The sequence below is a fragment of the Platalea leucorodia genome (genome assembly GCF_965183815.1).
Source record: "Platalea leucorodia genome assembly, chromosome: 7".
In the NCBI taxonomy this organism is placed as follows: Eukaryota; Metazoa; Chordata; class Aves; order Pelecaniformes; family Threskiornithidae; genus Platalea; species Platalea leucorodia.
Window position 1 is genome coordinate 18995788 of NC_138829.1, and position 25205 is coordinate 19020992.

Here is a 25205-nt window from a genome sequence, read left to right on the forward strand (position 1 = left end):
ACCGCCGCTGCGCGTGCGGAAAGCACCTTGTTGCGTTTTATTTCAAACGCGCACGCAACAGGTTGTGGCTCTCGTTTTTCCCGGAGTTTTCCTTTTCAGGTTTTTGTGCTGCAATAGGGGGCTTACGCTGCACGTTTGGAAGCATCCCTAAAAACGCTGCTCCGGCCTGCTGGGGTACTTCACGGGCAGCTTCGCGCTTTTTGAAGCAGAAACTTTGAACCTGCGCGTCGGCGTTCTGCCCTTGCGCGGCTTCCCAGCAGAGGAGGGCACAGCCCCGCAGCTCCGAGCACCGGGCCCCCGCGGGCGCGCAGCTGCCACCGCCCGCGGCGCGGGCCGGCCTGCCTGCGCGGCCCCGCTCCACCTCGCCTCAAACGGGGCAACGGGGCCGACCCTACCTCCTGCCTCCCGCCTCCGCGGGGCGGGCAGACGCCGCCGGCGCCCCTCTCGCAGGCTCCGGGCCGAGGGCTCTCGCTGCCGCGGCGGCGGGGCGGGACGGCCGCGGGGCGGGGGGGAACGGCCGCTGTCGTGAGGCGCAACAGGCGCGCGAGGACGGGACGGGACGGGCGGCGCGCGCCAGGGCAACCGCCGGCCGCTCGCCCCGGCTTCGCACCGCGTCCCGCCCGCGGCCGCCCAGGGGCGCCGCCCATTGGCCGGCGCCGGCCCTCTCCGCGCCTCTCATTCGCGGCGGGCCGTGCTCGTCACGGCGCTGCCTGCCGCGGCCCGGCTCTAATTGCCGGGGCAAGGGCGCGCCCCGCCGCAGGTAGCGTTGCGGCGGCGGCCGGAGCGGGGCTGAGGGGCTGCGCCGCCTCCCGGGGCCGCCCCGCGGAGCTTCGCGCCTCTGATCCCGGCCTCGGGGGAGTTCGCCGCGGGCGGCCGCCTGCCCTCGCCCCCCTCTCCCGGTGCGGCTCTCTCCTGCCGGCGGGGGCCGGGCGGCTGCGGCGTGATCTCGGCGGGGGCAGACCGGCCTGTTGCTGCCGGGAGGAGGGACCGCGGCGGCGGCGAGCGGCCCCGCGTCTCCCCCCGGCGCGGGGGCGGGGGAGCGATGAGCCGCGCATTGTTTCCCCTGTAGGCAGCGCCCGGCGGGCAGCGGGGCGGCGGGCCATGGGCTCCGCGCCTTTGTCTCCCGAGTGAGCCGGCCCCGCTCCCGCAGCCTGCCGCCGCCGCCAGCCGGGCCCCGGCGACATGGACGTGACCGTCTCGGAGCTCCTGGAGCTCTTCCTGCAGAGCCCCTTGGTGACCTGGGTGAGCGCAGCGAGGGGCGGCGGGGAGCGGGGAGGCTGCCGGCGGGGCGGCCCCGGGCGCGGGGGGCGGCCGGGCCCTCCCGCCACCCCCCAACCCCGCTCTGCTTCCTCCCGGCAGGTGAAAACCTTCGGGGCCCTGGGCAGCGGGGACGAGGACAACCTCGGCGTCTACATGGAGCTGGTGGACGGCGTCGTCCTGAACAAAATCATGCTGCAGATGTGAGTGGGCGCCCGGGGGAGGGATGGGCGGCGGGGCCGGGGGCGGCGGGGCCCAGCACCTTCGGCCCCGCTCCCGCGGGGGGCGCCGGGGCTGCGGGGGGCACCGGGGCTGCGGGGGGCGCCGCCGCCTCGGCTGCCCTCGCCTCGGCTGCCCGCGCGGCTCTGGTCGAAGGCTGGAGGGGCTGGGTGCAGGGCGAAAGCGCCGGGTTTGCGCTTTTTTCCTTTTGGTTGCTATTTGAACATAACAAAAACAAGGCGGGAAAAAGACCAAACTCGTCCAGTTCTATGAAATCTTCTTTAACGTTTTTCTAGGGTTTTGGGGGGATATGTGGTTTTTTGCTTCCCCCCCCCCCCCCCAAGCAGTTACATTTTCTTAGTTGTTCATATACGCTTTAGGGGAAGGTATGTGGTAGTACAAATAAGAAAATGAAAGTACTTTATGATATGAAGCTTTCCTGGGAAGATTTCATCTGAAGTTCTCTACGTTCTCGTGTAAACTTTGATATTAAATACATAATTTGGCAGAAAGAAAACTTTAATGATTTATTTTTTGGGCAAGTTATCTTTTGGGCAGCGATATATCTTTTAAATAAGTTAAAAGGGCAAACACTGAAAATACCGTAACTTTGAAGCGAATTCTCGATAGAACTGGTACATTTTTTAACCACATCCTTTCCTGTTGCTGGTCTGCTGCATGCAGATCCTGACTGTTTTCTATCATCTCTGTATTTGCTTTTAAATACTCTGAAACATGTCTGATTAAGAGTTTGTAGGGAGAAGTATTTGACTTTCAGGGGAGGAGACTTTGGAAATCACTCAATTTTGGCATGGCACTCTTTTAAGTGAATAAAATCAATTGAAGCTCGACCAGTGATTTGCAATGTTAAGTCAAGTCCAAGCACTTAAATGAAGAATTCGTATTAGAATCTTTAAATGAAATTCCTGAGAAGTAACTTAAAAAAAAAAAAAAAAAAAAAGTCTGACAACCCCTGCCCCACCCACTCAAGTTGGCAAGTTTTGCTATCTTCTAGTACCTGGCTGCTCCATCTGAAAAGGTAATCAAATTTTCTTCCTGTTTGATGTTACGTTACTAACAGTGGAAATTGTGAACTGGAACCTAGATAGTGAAGCTGGTGAAGATTCATGATTCGTAACAGCATCCAGATCGGTTGGCCCGCTTGGGGATAACAAAATAGTGCTGTAAAATGTTAGCTGGGATGGAAACCTGATGTAAAGAGAAGACGTAATTTTCAGCATTTCTCAATGAGTAATTACACTTTAAAAAGAGAACTTTCTGCAAATTAGAGCCTTGAGTATGAGTGTTCAGATCTGGACTTGTACTTTTCCAAGATCTGGGAAATTAGATTTTGATTTATGACCGTTGTGTTTGGCATGGAGGTGACCAACCAAACTATCAAGGAACAGCGGAAGTTGAGTCTGCTGCAGGTTCAACTAACTGAACTACCACTGTTACCTAATATGTGAAAGAATCTTATTATTTCAAAACAAGAAAACTTAATACTTAGTCGCTCTTGAATTTTGTTATTAAATAGGCTGAAGTTATGTGGCTTTTGAATGACTGTGGCATTCTTGAGTGATGTATTTTAGAAGTGCTTTATCGCGTGGTGTATGCAAACTTGAATTGTTTTGTAGCTGGCCACTGAAATATGTCTAAGGAGATGTAAAATTGTTAAAGTCTATGGAGCAACTTAACAGTGCTCTGGGGTCAGGGAGTGACCAATAAGATCTCACTGAAATAAGGAAGATGAGCATATAGGCTGACTGAGTGCAGTGACACTAGTTGGCATTTTGTCAGATATCATGCGTTTGTGAGAAATGTCCTGGCATGTTTACTTGCCTTAAGCAGTCAGGAAAATAAGTTTGTGTTTTCCAAAAAAACATCTCTGCCAGCAGTGTCAAAGAAAGTCTAAATGGGGGAAGCACAAGCAGTGCGGAGTAGGAAACTGTCCCATTATACACAATCAGGGCTTGTTTTCCCCTTGTTAGGCAGCTTTGGCAGTGCTTCTCATGGTGTCTAAGGAGCTTGAAACCAAGAGCTTTCTACCGAGAGACCAAGACTGTTTAACTTAGGAAGGATTGTGGTTGTATTTATGTATCCCAACCCAGCAAGGCGCTCAGGAGAGGTGCTGACTATGATCTTCGCTTTTTCCTGACTTCGCCTTTAGAAATTGCAATGCAATTACTGCTTGCCTGTAAATCAGGAAAGCCTTGCAAGGCGTGTTTCTGCCCCACAAAGCTTTCGGAATAGAAAAATAAATGTGTTTTTTGAAATGCTTGCTCATCAGTTTTTCAAGTCCTGGTCCCTGAAGATGACTCTTAGTGCTTGGCTTGAGATTTCTTCCTGCTGAAATTGTATTAATGAAGGCCTTTGATAAATCTGCTAGAATTTGATGCGCCGTGCTGTGATAGTGTTGATTGCCTGAAAGCACAGATGCATGCATGCACACACATGCAGAGAGGAGGGGGTAGCAGAGTGAAAGAGCTGGGCTCCTTAAGTGAATAGCTGTCTCCTCACTCGTGTGATATTTCACTTTTAGTTTTTTTAGGTTAAATGTCCTGCTTGTCTGCTTACTGGAACACAAATAACAGAGGCGCATGAGCTTACATCTAAACACCAGGTGTGATGCAGTACTTTGCTGCACATAAACACGTTTCTTTCCATGAAGATTTCAAAAGCCAAATTCTTGGGAATTTCATTATTAAAAATAGAACATTTTTGTCCTGCAGCTAAGCAGATTTTAAGTTTAATCCATGGCCAATACCTGTTGAGTGGAGATTGCTGGGTGAAAGTAAGGCTTTAGCTGTTTGAGGCATGAGTGGGCTGTACGAGTTCAGTCAGTCTCTAGTTTCTGTTGTAATAAGTTGGATTTTGCCCAAATGCTGTCTGGCAACTTAGAGTGGGTGGAGAAGATCCCAACAGCTTGATGTTGTGGTGTCAACGTTTTTTTTAGGTGGTGGGTTCATATCAGCAAGGCAGCTGTGTCACCAGAGAGATACATGACATCTATTGCTTTTCCTGCCTGCCAGGTCCCTGCTGACTGCGTGACAGGAGGTGAAAATGGGGCTGTGCTTTCGCTCTGTCTTCTTCAGAAATGAACTGCCCCAGGAATGCTAGCCTTGAATAAACTGTAGTTTGCTCAGGCACACCAGATGTAGCCACGGCGCACGGGCGGAGGAAGGGAACTGGCCTGGGCACAGGCAGATTCTGGCCACAACATGGTCAGTAGGTAACGAGCTGTTGGGCTTTGCTGGCAATCCCTTTGCCTGCTGGTGATCCCTAACAAAGCAAGACCCTTTTAAAAGAAGAGAGTTGGGGATTGCTTAGTTCTCAATAGTGGTGCCTAGCTGCTTAACAAGCTAAATCTAATAGGAAGAAACAGACAGCAGCGTTTGGTTTCCCCACTTACATTTTAAAACAAGACAAATGTTTTTTCAAGTCATTTTGCTGTAAATGAGTGGTTTCCTTTTCCTGTGCCCTGTCCAAGCGTATACCCCAAGCTGATCATGCACGTTGGACGCGTTGATTTTTGCAGGCTTGCAGTACTGGCTGAATACTCTGCATGCAGAAGTGTTTGTTAATCTTCAAAGTGGAACTGTCGTGTCCTGAGCTTCAGTGTTTCTGGTGGATTTATGTGTATCGGGTTAATGAGCTTCTCTGCAGACAAATTTTAAAGAACTTTTCAGGTGGTTGTGTGTCACTTCCTGGTATGAAACTAGCACATGGCGGCACTGCACAGGCTGCCTTCAGTGTTAACAGTTGCAGCTGTGGTATAATACCTACAAGCATAAGCAAATATTTGACCTGTTTAACTTCTTACAGAAAGTTTTATTTGGGAAATGGTGTGGGCGTTTACACATGCAGGCACATAAGCACATAAGTGTTTTTCTATGGACTTGTTCTAATTCTTCTAATTTATAGTAGGCTTTTCTGTTAAAACATTTAGCAAACAGGAATGTGTATTAGGAATACAGCTGATAAAACTACTTGTATTAAAACCGCATAATAAAAATGCACGATAATAGTTTTTTCCATTTCAATCGCAGTTGTCGTGGTTTGTGGTACTGTCAATCTGTCTTCTCTAATTTAGACCATGTGACAGGAACAGCCATGTTGTCAGTGCCTACTTCTTGTGGTTTGTAGAAAATGGGATGAATACCGGAAGGTTAAAGATATGCATCCGTTTAATTTAAAATCTCATTCAGAGGTGCATTTTTTTCTACCATTTTCCAGGCAATTTAGAAACCCTGCCAGCCTTAGTGGTGTCATCCCACTTGATGATAGAGGAAGAAGTTGGATGGTAGGAGAGTTAGACTGGTCCAAGAGTGGTGTATTTTCAGTTAGCGAGTTACCTGCAGCGCGAAGCGCCATGGGATGCCGGGCACGCTGAGCACAGCCAGTTCCTTCTGGCATCTCATAACCCTTGGGCTCAGCTTGTGGGCTTCCCCCTTACTCATCAAAGTTACTTGTCAGAAATTGCTCAAATGGAATTGTAATTTTGAATTCTAAAAATGAAATTTTTTTTTTGTTACTTTTGTTTTATTAATTGGTGGCTTAAGGAGTTGCATCTTCAAGCACTTGTGCTGCCAGCCCCATGCCTGCTGAACTCGTCACTTGGCCTCTGTCTCCTGGCCCTTCCTTTCCTCTGTGCTCTGTAAAAGTCATGAAGGTATACAGACCAGAGGACTTTAAAATGTTTGGGTCTATAGTGAGGTTTGAGACTTTCCTTCTGTTTATTTGGCTTGGGTGTGTTTTACTGCTTTGCGAAGTACCTTCCTCAGTCATGCCACCTCAGTCTTATTTAGGTGACTTTTGATCTTGAGGAGCAGGTGGTTTTTAAAAAAAGAGAATTGTAGTTTTCATTATATTTGTGTGTAAGAGAAAGGCCAAACATCAAAGGACTGAAAAAGCCTCTCATTGAGGTTGTGTTCAGGGATTTTTCCAATACATTCAGACAGGAATTTGGGATACCTGGTTAGTGTTGCAAAAAATCTCTTTTTCATTTTCAGTATGATCCTTGGAAAGAGTTTCTTTGTGTAAAATTCTTCATAAACAAGTTTCACCAACCAAACAGATGCTATAATGTGCAGAGTGTAATTTTACTCAGGTGCTTTTTTTCCTTGAGGACTCTGCTTCCCCTTCCTGCTTCTCCCTGCTGTAGATCAGGCTGTTTGGGTTGTGTTTTGAGCACCTCGATCTCTCTAGATTTTTAGCCTTTTTCTTTCACTTCTCTTGAGATGAGTAAGCGCGCGGGGCTGCAGGTTTTCTGGCAGCTCGCTCCTTCCCTGAGCGCAGGTCACCTCAGGCCTGCTCGGTCTTGGTGTCGCCCTGTTCCCCTGCGGCCAGGCCTGCCCGCCTCTGGGCCGCTCTCGGCTCCTCTGGGGAGGAGGCGGCAGGGGGGCCTGGGTCTGCTCCTGCGGCGGGAGGCCCGATTGCTGCCTCTCCTGGCTCCTCCACCTCGCCCCTTCCACGTGCCCTGAGGTGTCTCGGTGAGCGACGTGGAGGAGACAGCAGCAGCAGGAGGGATCCTGCTGACCTCGCATAACGCGACACAGTTATTCTGCGCAGGAGGTCTGACGCAGAAAATGTTTGAAAAATGCAACAAATATATTCTTTCCGAATAAACACATGCCTTGAACCCTTGATTGTTTTACGTGTTCATCTCCATGCATATTAGGTCAAGAGATGTTTTGCCAGTTCAACTGGATGAAACTGAGCTTACCTGGTAAATGGAAAAGAATAAATCTTGTCTTTTTTTGGGAACCTCCCACTGCCTCCAAGAGCAACTTTCTGTGACTCCTCCAGGTTCTTGGCTGTGGAGCTAGGGCAGCTGTAGTCGGTACTCGAGCTTATCTGATCCAGGATTAAGAAAAAGTATGGTAACCAATGAAGAAGAAATGGAATATTGCTTGTTGAGAAGGAATTGCTCAGTTTTCCCTGTGGAGACAATAAGCCCTGTGGTAGTTTGAAGCGTAGGCTGTGCTAGCCTTTCACATCTTGTGCAAAGGGTCCTCTCAGAAGTGAGCTGAGGTGCTGGATGAAGTTGGTTACACAACATATTCAGAAATCCAAACAGTCATTTTTTTTGAGCTACATGCTGTTTTCAGAAAAGCTTTTAACTTCCTTCTCTGTGAGGAGGAGGCGGCAGGACTGCCAGAGCGACACAATGCGTGCTGCAGCTTGGCTCCAGGTTAAGAGGACCCCAAGGTCAATGGCATTAAGAGCTCTTGGGGCAACCAGTTACCCTCAATGAAGATGATAGGATAAAAGCTCCAGAATTGCTTCTGAAGGCCTGGTCCTGCCAATGTGTATGTTTTTGTAACAGACTACTAGCTCCACTGTGCCAAAGGATGAGCAGGTCTTATGTTGGAAGGAGGAGTTCTTCTGTGTCTTACGTGCTTTTGAAAACCTCATCCAAGTCCCGCAGTTACACTGCCTACAGCTGTTGAAGAAAATGCCTCTCCTTTGCTGTGGCTGGTGGGTGCATTTTGTGGATTTTTGCCCCATTTTGTGCAGTTTTGGGAAGGGTCGTGGAATATTACTCTGCTATGCAGTCAAAGCTTTCTCTTCCTGGCAGTAGACCTGTGTCACTGCCAGACGGTGGCATGGCAGCATGTTGCCTACATGAGCTTTCACATGGAAATGAGAACTGTAGGCTGACCCTTCTGTTTGGCAAGCTTCTCTTTACTGTACATTTCTTCCCTTTTAGCTTCCTAGTTTGCTGGTGTGATCTTGCCTAAAAAGGCTAAGCATCCAGCCTCCTTCAGGATCCAGCATCTGCTTAGAGAGTACTGAAGGCAAGGTACTCTCTGAGTTCAAGTCCAGGTGCCATTTAGACTCTCCAACTTGCTGTGTTGCTGAAGACCCATGCTGTCTAACTGTGCATGGGTATGGCTTCTGCACTCCTGTATCTGAGCATCAGTAAAATGGAATACTTATTACAGATTTTACTTTAAAAGCTTGTTACAGTTACCTCTCTTTGTTCTCTTTTTTTCCATAAATTATTACAGTGCCAATCAGCATGCAAAACCCTTTGCTGCTGTAAAGGCTGTGTGAGGTCTTGCTAGTTTACATCGGTGGCAGTTTTGGTCATCTGTACTTCAGTTTGCTTGAACCCTGGTAAATAAATACTGTGTCAGATGTTATCTGCTGCCAAGGCAGTTTTCTCTCATCTCTAGAATATCTTTGTATTCTGTCATATTTATACATGTAGCCCTGCTTTTACTAGAGAGGTGCTTTGGGATGGTTTTGCGTTTAAAAAAAATAATAAAAAGAAAAAGCTCTTTGACATACTTATGTAAACTTTGGCAGATATATTTTAAAAATAAATATTGGATCAGCTCCTCTCTTATTTCCTTGTCAACGCCTGAGTTCAATATTTGGCCCTGGAAGAGCAGTGAATGGCTTAATTAACAGCCATAGCAGAGCTCTGGGAGGCAGGTGTTTGGATTGTGTGGGAGTTTGCTGATAAGAGTCTTTATTAGAGGGGAAACGCAAAGCTTTGGTCTATGCTATTGGCAGATAAAGGTTTTCGGGTTCCTTTTTTTGCAACATGTTAGGGTGTACACAGAGAATCTGAAGGTGCACGTTCATGTTAAATTACCTGCAGCTTTTTTCCTTATGCTTTATTTTTTTATTTTAGAAATAAAATTGCTTCAGGTGCAATTTTGATTTGCTTCCTTTAAATTCAAACAAAACCTTCAGGCTTCTTTCCCTAAAATCTCTCCACCAACTTTTTTTCCTGTCTTGCTTATGTCTCTGCTTATGTTTATATTTTGTTCATTATCTTGAAGCCTAGTAGAATTAGAGCCCATAAAGCTGTTTTCTTGTGACACAGTGGGTATATGAGAGAGATCTAGTTAGATGACATGTTTATAATAAAGTGCAGTGCTCCTTTTTCCCTTCGCTTCCGTGTATAATACATGTAGGTTTTGCAGTTTGCACAGTGATCATTGATCAAGCGTTAACACCCTCCTCTTGTCATAAAACTCCAAAGCCAAGAAAGGCATGGTAATCTTTTCTAGACTTCTCTTTATTTGAATAAGATAAACCTCTTATTATCAGAGACTGCTTTGATCTAGTGTGCACAAACTAAATATGCTCTTTGCTTCGGGGAAATGTAAATAAGGAGGGAAGCTGCTCTGGATTGCTGTGTGGGTTAACCTAAAGTAGGTTACTTTGTGGCGCGCAGGAGGATTTCCAAGTTATACATAGGTGCAAAGGTAATGAGCTTACTCTATCATGAATTAATTAATGTATATGTATCCTGTATAATTATGTCAGCGCATTTAATGGGTAAATTTTTAAGGGTTTTCCTAATGGTGCATTATTGAGATGCTAAGTCTTAGCACTGAGTAAACTAGTAATACTTTATTTTCTTTTTCCTCTTTTAATAGAGATCCTCGACCAACCAACCAACGCGTCAACAAGCATGTAAATAATGACACCTATCTGAGGGTTCAAAACCTGACCATCTTAGTCAGAAACATTAAGACTTACTATCAGGTGAGATTTCTGCTCTCTGCTCATTGATCTGTGGTGATTGCTATAATGTTTCAGCTAGTGCAGGGGCTGGTGGCTCAAAAAGAAGCTTGCTACAGGAAATGGAGAGGAAATTGTGTTTGTGTAAAAGTACTTCCAGCCATGCTTTCCTTATGAAACAATAATACGGCTACCTTCTCTATCCCTCATGGCCAGAGGCTGCTTCCCTGCCTCCCTCTTTTTTAAAGAAGAAATTGTGCTTGAAGGCTGTGATAGCACTTGGAGATAGATGTAGTAAAAAGGCTCTTTTGTGGTGGGGTTGTGGGGTGTTTATGTGAAGGGGTTTGCTGAAATTGGAATAATGTTTTGGGGTATTAATACTTGTTTGAAACAATAACCTTCTCTTAAAGGGGCTGCCAGCAAATAAATCATTATGAAGAAATGTCTTTAATGCTAGAATATAAACCTCATATTGATATACTGTTAATTAGGAAAAGTAAATTTGTGCTTGTCTTGAAGGTAGACTTTTTATGCTGTGTACCTGTTCTTAGGTGTTAAAGCAGTTGTTTGTTGTGAACTCCTCTAAGAGACTTAAGTGCAGGAATGACTGTGAATTCTCACAAATAGTGCGCTTCTTAGGAGACATCCTTGAACTGACCGTCAGTGTTCCTCTGCTGTAATAGTCCTCCCCTAAAACCAGGGTGGTGACAGCTGAGCGCTTTTGTGGACTTAGATACATATTGGATGCTGCTGGAAAGCCATAAGAGTGAATTCAGTTACTCTAAATAGAATTTCTGTATACACAGTGTTGTGTATATTTAGACTCCTTAGTGAGAGGGGTAGCTGTTCTACTGGCTTCTTTTACACGTCTTTTGCCAAATTTGAATGCTGTGCAGTATAAACCAGGCTGAAACCACTAAGGACTATTAAAAATGCTCCTCTGCGTACGTCTCAATCATATAATGGACAAAACAGCTAAAGTCAGTGTGCTCATCCTGGATGCTTCATCTCTTCTGTACCTATAGAAGAGACTGCACATTGGCTTTGTCTTCAAAATACAGAAGAGATGCAATGCTTAACTACAGTTGTGCCTTTTGATGCCATTCTCTTCTGGAGCTTGCCTACTGCTATACCATGTTATTGCTACTACTCTGCTTCTGGACTTGCTTAGGGAAGCCTAAAAGAGAGAGGGACTTGTGAAAAAGTCAGGTGGGGTGGATGACTCATCTGTGCAAGTTCCAGTGGCCTGCTAGAAAAATGAAGTGTGTAACTCAGGTTTGAGATGATGTTGGAGGGTATCGTGTATTTCTGAACAGCTGACCCATGTCTCCGTTGTTGAGAACAGGAGATGCTGATGCAATGTGATGTCATTCCTGAGACTTGTGATTTCTAAGGGGAAATTCCATTTGGTCATAACTAGAGGCTGAAGGGGTTTTTTTTGTTGTTGTTGTTTCTCTGTTAGCCACTGAGCCATGTAAATGTATATGGAGTCTACAAGAAAAAGGACCATGATTAAGGGCAGAAACAGGACTAGTCTTTCTCCCTCTTTTCTCACCTTCACAAGATTTGCAGTCTGAGAGTCTGGTCCTTTAGGTGTTGAATCTCTAAAGCTTTTTATTCATGTGAATTCTTTGTCTTGGAGCTGATAATCTGACCTCTTTTTAAGAGTACCTGAAGAGAGATCAGATTCAGGAAAAAAGAAAAATGGTTCAGAATCATGTGATACGTTGCTTTGGTGTCTTATTGACCTAGCTGTTGAGCTGTGTAATCATAATCCAATAAAGCTAGCAACAACTAAAATAGGTTAAGATGCAGTTTTCAATGGGAAACAGTAGTTGAGGCTTGCAGTAGCAGGCATAACAGTGATGTTCCTGTTGTAGTCCAGAAATTAAGTACTCTGACTCTTGCTGCCTGAAGACTATATATACTGTATGTAAACAAAGCAGTCACGAGGGCTGATCATTCTTTGCATTTGGTCCTGAAAATGTGTAATTACAACAAAGTTTAAAATAAAATCACATTTTTTTGTGATGATAATATTATATAAGAAACTTACTTGTCCTTGTCACAGTCACATCTTCAGGGCAAATCCAAGATCTCGATGCTAATCTGATATTCCCTTTCATGTGGTGGTGTGCAGCTTTCAACTCTCCACAGTCTGGGAGGAGTTAAGGCCATCTATGCTGTAACCGAGCTCTGTGTGTGATTGATGTAGAGTATAACGTCGCGTCTGTACTAATGTCTGTTAGATATTTGGAGGGTTTCTCATGTTTAAGTAGCTTTTACTAGTTTTTTCAACATGCAACCAAAGGGATGCTGTGGAATATATTAAATATTGTTAGGCCTCTTCTCACCTGAATGTTAGGGATTTTCTTAAAATAGGTTGAAGTTGTGGGTATTGTTTGATGAAGTAGTATTGATACATTATCTTAAGTTAAAATAAGGGTAGTGTCTTACTGACTGAAAACATACGATCAAATTTGGTTGCAGGCTGGGAGGGAAAAGTTCCTGACAAACAATAGGAACACGAATTTGCTGCTTCCTCAAGAGAAACAAAAGCTCTAAAAATACAATGGTGACCTTGAAGTTACATTCCCTTTCACTTAATGGACCCAAGTCAAGTTTGCAGCTTAGTTGCTGAATTTGGTAGACCAGGTCTCCTAGAATGAAGAAAATGCCACCTCATGCTTTATTGAAGGACATTGGTAGGCACGAAAGAAAACTTGCCCCTCTCTGCACTGGGCAGGAGCGATCAAGAATATGATGTGAATTCATGGGACTGTAAACTGTATCCAAGAAAGGTGGCATAAGTGGCTACTAAAATTAACTGTGATACTCAGAAGCTAGTTGACATTTCAGATCATATAATTGTCTAGTATATCTGTATCTAATATCAGATTTCTCATATATTTGTATAGCTAATCTCTTTGTTAAAGCAAAATTCTTACTAATACAGATAATATTACTTCAGAAAACAAGGACAGGTCTAATCCAGAAGTGTGAATCTATGTATTCTCCACAGTGTCGGGGCTTTCCTGATCTCTTAGGCTAAGGGTCTATGCTGGGAATGACTATGAACAAACCAGGTTATTGATGGAGTTTGGCTTTGATTTGAGCCATAAAGGTCAGTTCCTATCTGTGCTTCAGCAGGCATAACTTGGGAGGGGTAAATGCAATGAAGAAGCCTTTTCCCAGTTCAAATAACCTCTCATTTTTAGAAGTTTGCTAACTGACTTTGTTCATTAACAGCTCGCAACTTTCAGCTGCATAAAAGTGGATTGCTGATGGTTACTAGGAACAACATAGTATCAAGACTCTTAAAATGAGGGACAAGGTGGCTTTTGTGGTTTTTTTTGGTTGGTTGTTTTTTTTTTTTTTATGGGGTATGTAATATTTGTTACTGGTGGTAGCAGGCAACATCTCTGCATTTCCTGCTCCCTGAGCAGTTGCACCTTTGCAGGTTTGTTATTGGCTTGGGAGGCCCCTCTTTTGAAACCAGGCAGATGATTCATTTTGCTGTGGGATTTCATGAGCGTTCAAGAGAATCTGACATTAATTGCATTTAATAGCTGTTACAGCACTGGAGAAATGGCTGGTCATAAAACTTCTGGAATTGGTGCCATATCTTGGAAAAGGGCTGAGCACGGCAGAATGTGTTCATTGCTCATAGTGTGAGTTTTATGTGTCTCTTCTTGCTCTGACTGAATTCAGACACTTGGCTGTCTTTAAACTGGAATGCAATATGGTTTTGTAGGCAATAGTTTAGTACAGAGAATTGCAGGTTACTGTCTGTAACTGCAGTGAGGATGTTGATTAAAGGGGAGAACTGAGTGTGCTGGAGAAGAGATGCTCATCTGCTTCTCACTGGTGGAGGTGTTGCACATCCTGGTCAAAGGGTGAAGTCTTTATTGCATACTACAGCTAACCAGTGCATATGGAACAGGTTGACCTCCAGCTGTTGTCTGCTGCCTTGTGTTGATAACATAGTTGGGAATGTTGGTCCTTAAGCTGACACTGGCTAGTCTGGTGCAACACAGATGAAATTATCTTGCTGTTCCTGAGCTCTGCCTTCACTTCGAAATGCTTGTATTGTGAGCTCCACTAGGGATTATCTACTGGTCCAACTAAATTGGCTTGAAAATAGTTCAGGTGTGAGTAGTGTTAAGACTGAACGATATTCAGCTTCACTGAAATAAGCACTCCGGATTGTTGCTGATGCTGAGTTGTTATGGCCTTAATTCCCTGGGGCCTTGTGCTTCTTTTCCAAATGGTGATTAATCCCAGCTGTGGGAACTGTCTTCATAGTGGTGTGGCACTATCCCTGTTTCTGGCGGAGTTTGTTGGTGATATTTACAGAAAAAAAAAGCACAACAACGAAAGGAGCAAAAAACACCTTAAGCTGCAACAACCTGTGCAAGAGCTATTATTGTTGCTGGTTCTGTCACTTCTGATGATGGAAGAAGAAAGCTAGAAAATTTGAGGGGTGTTGGCCTATCCCTTTGCTGTGCTGTAGAGAATATTTAAATCCTGTAGGTGCTGGTACTTGAAGTGTCCATGTAAGAACAGCTGCCCTGTTCTTGGAGAACTTGGAGAACATGCTCAGACCTATGGAGTTTTGGAAGAGGCCTAAGGCAGGCTGGTATGGGAAGCTTGAAGTGGCTTTGTACTTCCGCTGCTCACGTGTCAGTCCTTGGGTTTAGGATTTTTCTAAGGAACTAAAAATCACTTTGATACCAGTTTATAAAAAAATACAATTTATGAAAGGATCTGTTTTGATGTCAGCTAGTTTCCTAACCTTCAAAAATGCCAGTAATCCCTCCAACAGTATATTCTGCACTCTCAAGCAAAAAATCTTACCGTTTACATGAAAAACTTGAGGTTGATAGAGAGAAGAAGGAAAAAAAAAAAAGGAATGTGATCATCCCTTGGCTAGTTCCTGCATGGGTATTATGGCCACATCTGGAGTATGTGGATGAGAAATGCTGTTGGAAGAAATGCTGCAATGTGGTCATGGCTGTATTTTTGTTGCCTGTATTCCCTGAAGTTGTGGCCACTAAATATCTAGCAGATTGCTTCATGTTCCTAAATAGGTTGGAAATATCTCTTCATTTAAAAAAAAAAAAAAATATCGTACTGAGAGACAGTTCTGAAACCAGTTCTGCCTGTGTGGCTCATGCAGCTTCAATAAGAAACTCATAACCCTTAGCACTTCCATTAAAGTGAGGGTGTGGGGGAGTGAAGATGAAACCATTCACTGAAGTTCTAAAGCCTGTATCACCACAAATCCAACCCTCCCCACCTAAACTCACTTAGCTGGGCTCAGAGATAATGGTAAGCAAGGATGCCTTACTTCTAAGGAATGTTTTTTCAGACCTCTGTCCTTCTCCTTGTACTTATTTTACACAAATATAGAGCAGCCAGGTAAAAGTAGCAGGGTTTTTAATCAGGCACGTTAAAGGGAGTTAGCTGCCTGTGAGTTTGGCTGTTGCTATGAGTGGTTTGGTGCTGGGGCTGTGTTTCTAACCTCCAGAAAAAAGAGACTGTTTTGTCTTCAGGCTGGGGCAAAAGCTGCTTTTCCTGGTGGGTCAGTGAAGGTCTTGCAATACCAGTAGCTTCCAGATCAATAAAACAACTCCTGCTTCTGTAGTTGAAGCGTTGAGTCAGGTTTAGAGCTCTTGATTGGACTGCAAAGAGGAATTCAAACTTGGAGCTCCAGATTTGGGCACAAGTTATGAACTGGCAACTGTACTCAAACTATAAATAAAGTTCTGGAAGTAGCGATGTCCTCTTCTGTGAGTTGAAATCTTTCCCTACTAGGCAGGCTAGTTCTAGTGGGCTAGTAATCCAGTCCTTAGCAAAATAAACACCAAAATGCTAGAAATGTACATAAATGCGTGCACTCTGAAGTCAAAAAGCATTCCTCTGTTCTGAGGGGGAGAGTTTGTACCCACAATGGCCTACTGAATTAGATAAAACTAAACTTCTTTTTGCTAGCCTTGCCTATTTGATGTGTTAAACTACAATATGCCTGGGTGACTGCTTTCCTTTGAGATCTGCTCCATAGAAATCTTAATTTAGCAACTTGGCTTAGGGGGGGAACCTTTCCTCATCTTGAGCTTTAAATTCCAAGATGATTAACTGAGAATGTCAGCTTTCTCAAGAGCAAGGTATCAGAAGCTTCAACAGATAAGCTCTTTCTAATTCAAATGCTTTGCTGATCTCATGCGCTATTAAGTGTGTGTTCTCTCCCTCTTCTCTACAGTTGAGCAGGCTATACGCATACAGCTTCCTGAATTGTTTCTGCATTGGCAATTGTATTGTTGTACCTACCAAAGGTAGCATGCACGGTCTCGTGGCCTTAAGTTACAGCTGTGCAAAGAAACAACGGTGAGCAGCCACTGAGCCTCTCTCTTTTTCACAAGTCTACAATAAATAAGTTAGTATGACAAATAAGTTAGTACCGAGGTACTATTTTAGAGATGCTCTGTGTTTCAGTAAGGCGGTGGGCTAGAACTCAGGAGATTCTGCCGCGGGCATAACCTGGAGTAGGACCTTATTAGCTCTGTATTTGTTTCCACGCTTATTCTTCCTTTGACTTCTCTAGTTAGTTTAAACTTGCTACAGGCACAGACTGTCTATATGTATTTATGCGGTACTTAGCTTAACGAGGCCTCCTTGGTTCTGCAATGCCAAAAATGTTTTGAGTTTTCTGTTCTGCAGTAGCATGATCACGAGACATGAAGGTTGCATGTAAGACTGGTATTGTGAAGACATTCAATTATTGCAGTGGTGGGTGCAGGGCAAGGGAATGACTGGCCTTGGCCCAGCCATTCTGGGAAATGCTCAACCAGTGATGTTAGTCTCTGATGTAGTGTTTCACCTGGAAGTAGTGGTATCACTGTGCTGCAAGTGGAACAAACATAAGAATCACAGAGATCTTGATCGTTTTGTTTAGGTCTTGTTACCAAGCATTTCGGTTAGAAAGAGGTGGAGGCAGGTAACTCATCACTATCGGCCAGCCTGTCTGATGCTTTTTTAGTGAGAATTGACCTGCTCATTTCCAGAAGAACTAGGCAAAACAAACATTTCTACCCCAGAGTTGAAATAAGTTTCTGTAGAGGTCAGTTTGAAAAGTGTTCCCAGGTTCATGAGAGCTACCATTTCAGGTGGCTAGTAGCATGCTGTCGGACACCCGATTGAGATTACTGGCTGTCGTTCTCGGATGCATTTCAGCTGATATGTTGAGTTATATCTGGAACTTTAATGGAGGACTGAGTTTAAACATATATATTTTTTTCCCCCTGAGGCTTCACATGCATTTTAATACAGAATGAAATGGTGACCTCAAACAGATGGAATAGAATAGATTGGCTTTTAAACTGTTTTCTTGCCTGTAATTTCCTGGAGCTAGAATATGGGAAAGGGCAGAATAGGCTGGCATGTGTCTCTGTAGTCTTGTCTTTGTTTTGCTTAATAAGCTAGAGGGGTGTGAATTCACTGTGCAGACAAATGAACAAACTGAGCCAAGAAAAGAGAGGAGCAATGTCCTAAAATACAGAGGCAAACGGAGGAGATCTGTAAAAATTTTACAGTATGGAATAGCTGTTTGGTTCCCACACAGCAGTATTTACTTAACCTCTGACATGTTAATTGAAAACAATTCTGGGATGTCTGAATTACAGAATGCATCCACTGTGTCATTTATATGGCTTAAAAAAGGGTAATGTGAGTGTGTGTGGCTTTTCTTAATGAAAGCCAAGGCCTAATGTTAATCTCCTAGACTGTTGCTGTGATTACGAATGCTAAAACCACAGTGTATTTCCATATTTTAGTCCTCTGCTACATAGATATTTTTGGATATTAGGTTTAAGGCATAAGTCACTGTTCAGACAGTCTAACCAGACAGCCATGTTCAGTCCTGCTGCCTGGATTTCAGGCAAATGTTCCATTTTTGTCAGCTGAAACTTTGTGAAGGAGGGAACTGAGTTTCATAGAGCCTACCAATTTTGGGTAAGTTAGAAAATAGCCTGCATGCCACTTGTAGCTGAAAATAGCTTTGAGATTTATTTTTGGTAAAAGATAATACTAAATGAAAGTTAAAGGTTGCTTTATTGCTTGTGTTTCTGTAATGGATTCCATGTCACTTAGTTCTTTTTGTTAAAAAGTCTTTAAAGAGACAAGAAGATTAATTCCACAAATATATAAAGTATGATTGCAAAACAAACCCCCTAATTGCATAGCAGTTCCCGAAGCAAATAATTTCTGCTTTTTAATGGCAGGTAGCAAATGAAGGTGACTTACTTTCTTAGTTTATTTGCATGTTTTTTCTGTGAAAACATTGTTTAATCCAGTGTGGCTTTTGCTGAGGATACTGTCACATGCTGTATTGTGGCACACTAGATACAGTCTTGCTCTTACACAACTCTGACTCTGGATTAAGGTTTGGTGTCAAGGCTTGTTCGCATCAGTTGCAGTGACATTGGTGACCCCGTGGTGTGGAGTGAGCAAAGGTGTCTCTTTGTGCCTCTAACTCAGCTGGCCTAGGCTTTCTGCTCCAATAGCTTTGTAATTAGCTTTTGTTACAAAGGTCTGTAACGAACTCTCACCTTTTTGTACACTTTTTTTTTTTTTTTGGATGACAGTAAGCAATACTCCCACAGTGTGTTTTCATCTGAGATGGATATTTGAGATTTCTTTTAAAGCAGCGCTTATCTGTCCTTTTGAAGGTGTGATTATCAGTTTCAGAAATGTGTGGGAGATCTTGGATAGAGCATTGTATCCAAATGCAGAGTTGTATTTACTTCTGAAAACAGAATGTGGTTTGCATTGTAAAGACCTGCCCAGTTGACCTCCCCTACTTGTGGCAAATGTGGGTGCTCTTGGGCTAAGAAATGGGTGTGGAGTTCGTGGAGTCATCTACCCTGGTTAGGAATGATGGGATTTACCCTTCCCAGCCCATCTCTGGACCTGAGGAGGCAACAGACTTGGTGACAGGAGGAAGTTTTAGCGTGCTGGTTTCTTTGCTGAAGACAAACCACAGGAAAGGGTGTATTTCGTACTTTACATGGTGTATGGACTTTATGCCAGCACAAATTAGGGAAGGCACCTGCTAATGAAAGCACAGAAATTGAAATGCTGTCACTTGCTGATGCATGCATACATCTCCCATTTGCAAATACGTTGTTTTTTAAAAGAAAGGATTTTAAAAAAGCAAACTCTAAACAGCAAATAAAGCAGCAAATTAATGTGTGTATGCACTGTACTTTAAGTAAGCAGAATTACTTTTTTACAGCTGTTTAGAAGGGCTGTTTGAATATAAGCTGTGTGTGAGCTGGTGCCTCTCCTGTTTCTCATTATGATTAAGAGATGGAGCTGAAGGGGAGTTAAGTGCTTAAATTCTGCTGGGTCCTCATATGGCCAGTAAAAGTGCCTAAATAAAAATCTGTTCAGCAGACTGAAATGGCCCCTGTGGAGCTGTCACTGTCTGTTCTCTTTCATAATTAGCATTATTAAAAGTCTCTAGATGTTTATTTAATTTGTTTTTTTTTTAGACTTAGAATGACATAGTTAGCGCCCGTTAGGTGATCAAGATAAGTGATAGACATCTGCTCCTTTGTGGGGTGGTAGGGAAGACTTGTGGTCTTTGTACAAAGGAAAAATATTGTATGAATTCCATTTAAATATTCCGGTCCTGTGAAAATGATTCATTAGTGGGTTATTAGTATTTTTAAAACTTTTAAACTACAATAGGTGGTGTTCTTCCTCTAGAAAAAGTCACGTTTATTTACATGAAGTTAAAGAACCAATTTCAAAACCATCTAACTTGTTTGCTGTAAGGTTGAGAAGGAAAAGAAGATAGATAAGTTCCCTGTGGTGCTTTAAAGAGAGGTGGGTTTTTTTGTTTGTTTTAAAATGGTGATCCTGTCTGCAATATATCCACTGGAAAGGTATTTGTAAGGGAGTGCAGCATCAAATTTGTATCGCAGAAAGACCAGTTTGGCATGCAGTGTGTTAGAAGAAAAGGGGAGCATGGTACTGAGGTTAATGCCTGGTTTATTTTGGAGCAGCTGTGTTACAGTAAAGCTAAGTGGCTGGAGTCCCATGGGAGGCATAAGCATTTACTGCTAGAAACTGGAAGGAGGCGAGTTGCTTTTTAAGTTTTGATATTAGATGCAGAATTACTATGTACGTTAAAAGGCTTATTTCTCAGGATGCAAGTTCCAAAGAAATAGTCAGTCCTCAGTAGCAGTTACTGTAAAAGTAAAGCATGCTTCGCTTTTTAAAAAAAAAAAAGTAAACCCCTTCTAATTTGACTAGTTACCTTGGAGTCTCTCAAGGCCATGTAGTTACTTCAAAGCAGAACTACAACTTAAACTACAAGCAGTTGCCTTTTAATATAATAAATGTCTTAAGGTCACTTCTTCAATTTTGATCTTTCAAAAAGTGGGGGGGAAAAAAAAAGCGATAACCAAACCAAGCAACACACCCCACCCTGTGTTCCGTGTTTTCTTGAATACGGAAAAGCTGTGTGTCAGTATTGAAGGCTTTGTCTTTGTCTTCGAGGTTTGTGGCAAATGCTTATCTGAACAGCACGGGGATGTATCTTTACAGTTTTAGGTGCAGAAGGAGTGAGTCTGTAGTAGAGGACCAGAAAAGCTGCCATTATTAGAAGCCTTGCTTACACTTCAGTGCTCTGGCACTTAATCTAGCTCCCGGCTTCCAGTCATGCAGAAGAAACTAAACCAGAGTGCTCTGTTTTAATTCTCAAACTTGGTTGAGCTGTCCTGCGTTTCTTCCAGTATGTATTTCCTTTGTAGCCTGAGCTAGAATCTTGATTGGAAAGGTGATTTTGATCTCCTTTTTTCACTTAGCCCTTTCTCTTTATAAATTGCTAGGTCCAAATTCTATGCTATTGAGGGATTAAAATTTCAAATCATTTGTTACTGCTTGAAGACTTGTCTATATAGAGACGCAGTTTGGCCTCTTGTTTCTTAAAGCATCTCAGTAACTTGCAATGGCACTTTCTTTGTATGGCATAGGACCTGATTTTAAGTGGCACTGACTTTCTCAGCCTGACTTGATGCAACTTGAGATGCTGAGCATCTTGCATAGTGGGATCTTTAAGCAGTTTCGCTTTGATACCCTTGGATATTGTGAAACCAGAGCTGTCTGCCAGATCATGGTTTGTTTTGGCTCTTCTCCTTGACAGCGTATTGCAGCCTTTACCAATGTCAAGGTATTTATCACACTTTATCAGTACTTAAAGATTTTGCAGTGTTTATAGTAACCATTTGAATATCTGCAGAAGGACTCATCCTGACTTGCTTTCCCAGTCTTGAGCTTAGCAGGACACCTAGTTTTGGAGGCTTTGAGTGCTCTGCCCAACCTGCTAGTAAGAGAGATGCACTCGGGTGAGAGAGCTGAGTTGACGTGACAGAGTAAAAAGCAGTTGTTTTCATAACAGTCTGAACTGAACTGCTCTACTCTTCTAGCGCACAGACTTTGCAGTCAGGCCTGTGCTCTGTCACCCGTTTATAAAGGACAGATCATCTGAAGTTTCTTTTCAGTTTGCTTATAAACAAGTAGAAATACACTTGCAACCAATGACCCCTTGAGACTCTGAAGGGAAAATCTTAAGTATTAAATACATTGTACAATCCTCCACAAACAAAACCTCCCTCCTCAAAAAACCAAAACAGACTACCTTGATCTTGCTGATACTCATGCAAGTCTCTCCCATCAGGCTGCATTAATCTTAATTCCTCAAAGTCTTCTGTAAGTCAAGAAAGTTAATAGTGAAGAATAATTTTTTAGTTGGCTAAATGCTGCAGAATGATGCTTAAAACACAAACAAGTTCCTGATTTGTTCTGTTTTCTGTAACAGGTAGCAGACAATTCCCAGCTTAAAACTGTTGTATACGCTGGAGTCTTGGTGCTTCCACCAACCATATTTAATATGCAAAGGAGGTGATAAGCAGATGCATTCAGCACATTTGTTTTAAATAAGTTTTTTTTAATGGCAGTTTTTAATGTACCTCTACAGCACCATGAAACCAGAGGCTATAGCTTACTGGTCGCACGTTTGATACTTTTGCATAGGTGAATCTGAGATTCTAAAGCAGCTATCTGACCAGTGTTATATCTGACTAAAGTCATTATAGTCTTTTTTTGAGTATATAGTGTTGCACTTCTCTGTTTGTGGTTTTTGTGTTTGTGTAACTGGTAGAGGGGTGCTGCTGAAAGATACATCTGTGTAAGCAGAGAAGAGGCTGGGGAAATACTTAATCCTTGTATTTTTCATCCCAAAACAAAGCCATATTTAAAAAAAAAAAAAAACCAAACCAAACAAACCCAAACCCCTTATATCAAAAATCTGCACCAAAGACTACTTTTTTGAATGGTATGTTTCATTGCATTTGGTTTGTTTGGTGGTTTTTTTTTTTTTTTTTTTTTTTTTCCCTTTAAGTACATGTACTGTGCAGGTATATGCTGTGACCTTACGGTTGCTTCCCTGTTTATCTTCTCTGTCTGCTGGTGCCAATGATGGGAAGTGGTTGACTACCACAGTGTTCTTCCACTGGGCTATGTACAACCATTGGTTTTTCTTTGCTGGGATGATAAGGAATGGTTCCTGGCTACTACAGTACTAACAAATTGCAAAACAGACAATTGTACGAGTCTGGAGATACCTGGAACTCCTTTCTTACCGTGGAGACTTGTTGTACTGTCAAGTTAGTCTGAGAATTATAATGAAGTGCACTTGAGTGTAAAGGAGGAGAGCTGAAACTGCAGAAAAGTATTGCTAAATATTTCATACTGGTCAGTTCAGATGTAAGGTGTTTCCAAGGTGTTTAATGCAACAGTTGCTTACTGTTTCAAACATCAGTTTGATTCTACAATAACAAAAAATAGATATGAATAAATAGTATGGATTTTTAACTTTTTCATGCACTGTGATAATTTTGTTTTAACTCTTGTCTCATTCCACTTTCAACTAGGACTATGTTTTGGTTTGTTTTGGTTTTTTTAATCTTTCTTCTCCCTCCCTACCTTCCCAGCCACCAGGTGAAATGTTTAGCTTGGCCTGAAATGTTTTGTTTGGGGCACTTGTAAGAAAAGCAGAAGAAAAGAGCTAGTTTTACAAAACAAGAAAGAGTGATATCAAAGCACATCTGTGTGTCTTATATGAAATAGGTTCAGAATATGAAATACATTAAATGGAACAATTGTCAGAGGAAGAGACTATGAATGCCCTGACCCCAGAATACCTGCACTCTAGATGTTGATAGATTTACTTGGGAGAAGGTGAAAATCTGAGATATGATCTTGTTTGCTGGGTTCATGGCAGTTATTGGACCAACAACTTTGAAATTTCTGCTTTATTGCTGGGTAGATTTGTTGATGTTGACAATGACTTTGACTTACCTAAAGCATGAATCCATGTGAACTGGAACGTACAGCATCCCAAATTTCTGAAACGTGCAGCACAAGCCTTCCGTCAGATGGGTGCCAGGTTCTAAGAACTGGTTCTCTCCATGTGTCCGATATGCTGCGACTGTGGTGGGCATAAAGTGTTTCCAAGTCAGTTCACGCTGTGTAGGGCATATGACCTAAGGCAACAGAGAATCCACCTTCAGGAGTGGTGACCCCCTCATCAGATAGAATAAACTCAGTTTGAACATGTTCCCTTCTGAATGCTTACACCCATACTTCCTCAAGAGACCAGAGCTTTACTGCGGAGTATTTACTATCTATTCTGGGGTCTTGCTGTTTTGCAATACAAAAGGAAGCTCCCATTGTGCTCTTGCACTTAATGGCTTGAATTTCTACAGTGAATAGGGCCATCCACAGTGACAGAAGCTATTTTTTTATTTTTTTTCCCCACTATGGTGGTTGGGAACTGCAGTCATGGTCAGCTGCTTCAACAAGGCAGCTCCTTCCCACATAAACGCTGAGGATTATTATGCTAGTGTATCTTAATATGTACTGTCGGTATCTAGCTGGCTAGCGTAAGACATGTCATTTAATTACTCTGTATATGCAAGGAAGTGTTCAAATGCCATGCTGGAGTTACGGTGCAGTGCTTTTTGCTGGGTGCTCTGAAAAGTCTGCTAGAAGGGTATTCCCCACTCTTCCTGCTAGTCTTAAATTTGGAAAGGATGTGAAAGATTTTTGTACTCTGACGCAAATCTCAAGGCCTCAGGGAAGTTGTGTGTTCATAAAAAGGCAGAATTTGGCTCTTAACATTAACTGAGATCTGCTCACTGCACTTACTATTGTGAGGATGGGGAAGAGGGAGGTTTTTGTGTCAGTTTAAGCGCTCCCAGTTTGTTTAATCATCATCCGCTCTGTGTGATATGGACCCTTTTGAGTTCCCCATCTTTGGCACACACTGCTGCTGTATCAAAGAGGAATTATGAATGGAGTGAACTGGTTTCCTGGCACTTGGGAAGCCATCGAAGTTTGTGCTTAACAGAACAACCAGGCTGACTGATGTAATGCAACATTAAATACACAGAAGCCTTAAATAATTTCTGTTTGCAGGGACAAGCCTTTTTTTTGTTTGTTTTTTTAGTATAGCATCTAAACAATTATTAAACAGAGAAGAATAACATTTTTTAAAAATTGTTGTCCTTTTAAGGAACCAACTAGGAGAGGGTAGAGTTTAACTACTACGTCTCACCTTTTTTTAATGACAAGTCATTAATTTCCCTTTGATATTCAGAGCAAGTCTGTTCCAGTTCCCAAGACATATGCTGTATGCCCTCGAGGGGGAAAGCAGTTAAGAATTACAAGGAGTATTAGGCTTTGTAGAAATAATCAACCTGCTGAAGTAATAACCTGCTATGTGCTCCTAAGTCTGTCTGTATGAATCAAGCCTTTAAAGTGGTGACTGATATACGAGGAATATGTCATCTTTGAGATTAACAAGACAGCTGTACTTGAGAGAGGAAGAATACATTTATTTTCGTGTTCTGTAACACTGACCTTCATGCAAGAAGATTCAGACTTGAGTAACTGCTTAAACTATTGCCGCAATCCTTGAGATAATATGGCTCTTCTGCTGAGACAGAGCAGGGTACGGGTCTAGCTGAATGTGCTTTATTATTAATCTGTAGTTCTAATAGTGCAAAGACTCATTTCCTGACTTTCTTTCCTGCCTGAGATTTCTTTCTGAGACTTCTTCCATTGCAGAAACAGTCCATTTAAACCAGTCTTGCTTTCTAAATATCTTAGATAACTGT

At 42.9% G+C, this 25205-nt stretch overlaps 1 protein-coding gene across 2 annotated transcripts in view; it reads left to right on the forward strand.

Moving 5' to 3' along the window:
* The first annotated feature begins 779 nt into the window (after positions 1-779).
* The window catches only part of CCDC88C (coiled-coil domain containing 88C), a 103066-nt gene continuing 78640 nt past the window's right edge, over positions 780-25205 (forward strand). Inside the window, exons 1-3 of one of the 2 annotated variants that reach the window (XM_082318784.1) lie at positions 780-1242; positions 1360-1460; positions 9876-9984. In XM_082318784.1, the coding sequence (XP_082174910.1) occupies positions 1183-1242; positions 1360-1460; positions 9876-9984 (270 nt within the window). In that variant the 5' untranslated portion in view covers positions 780-1182. The remainder of the gene's footprint in view (positions 1243-1359; positions 1461-9875; positions 9985-25205) is intronic. The other variant, XM_082318785.1, reaches the window with a different exon arrangement.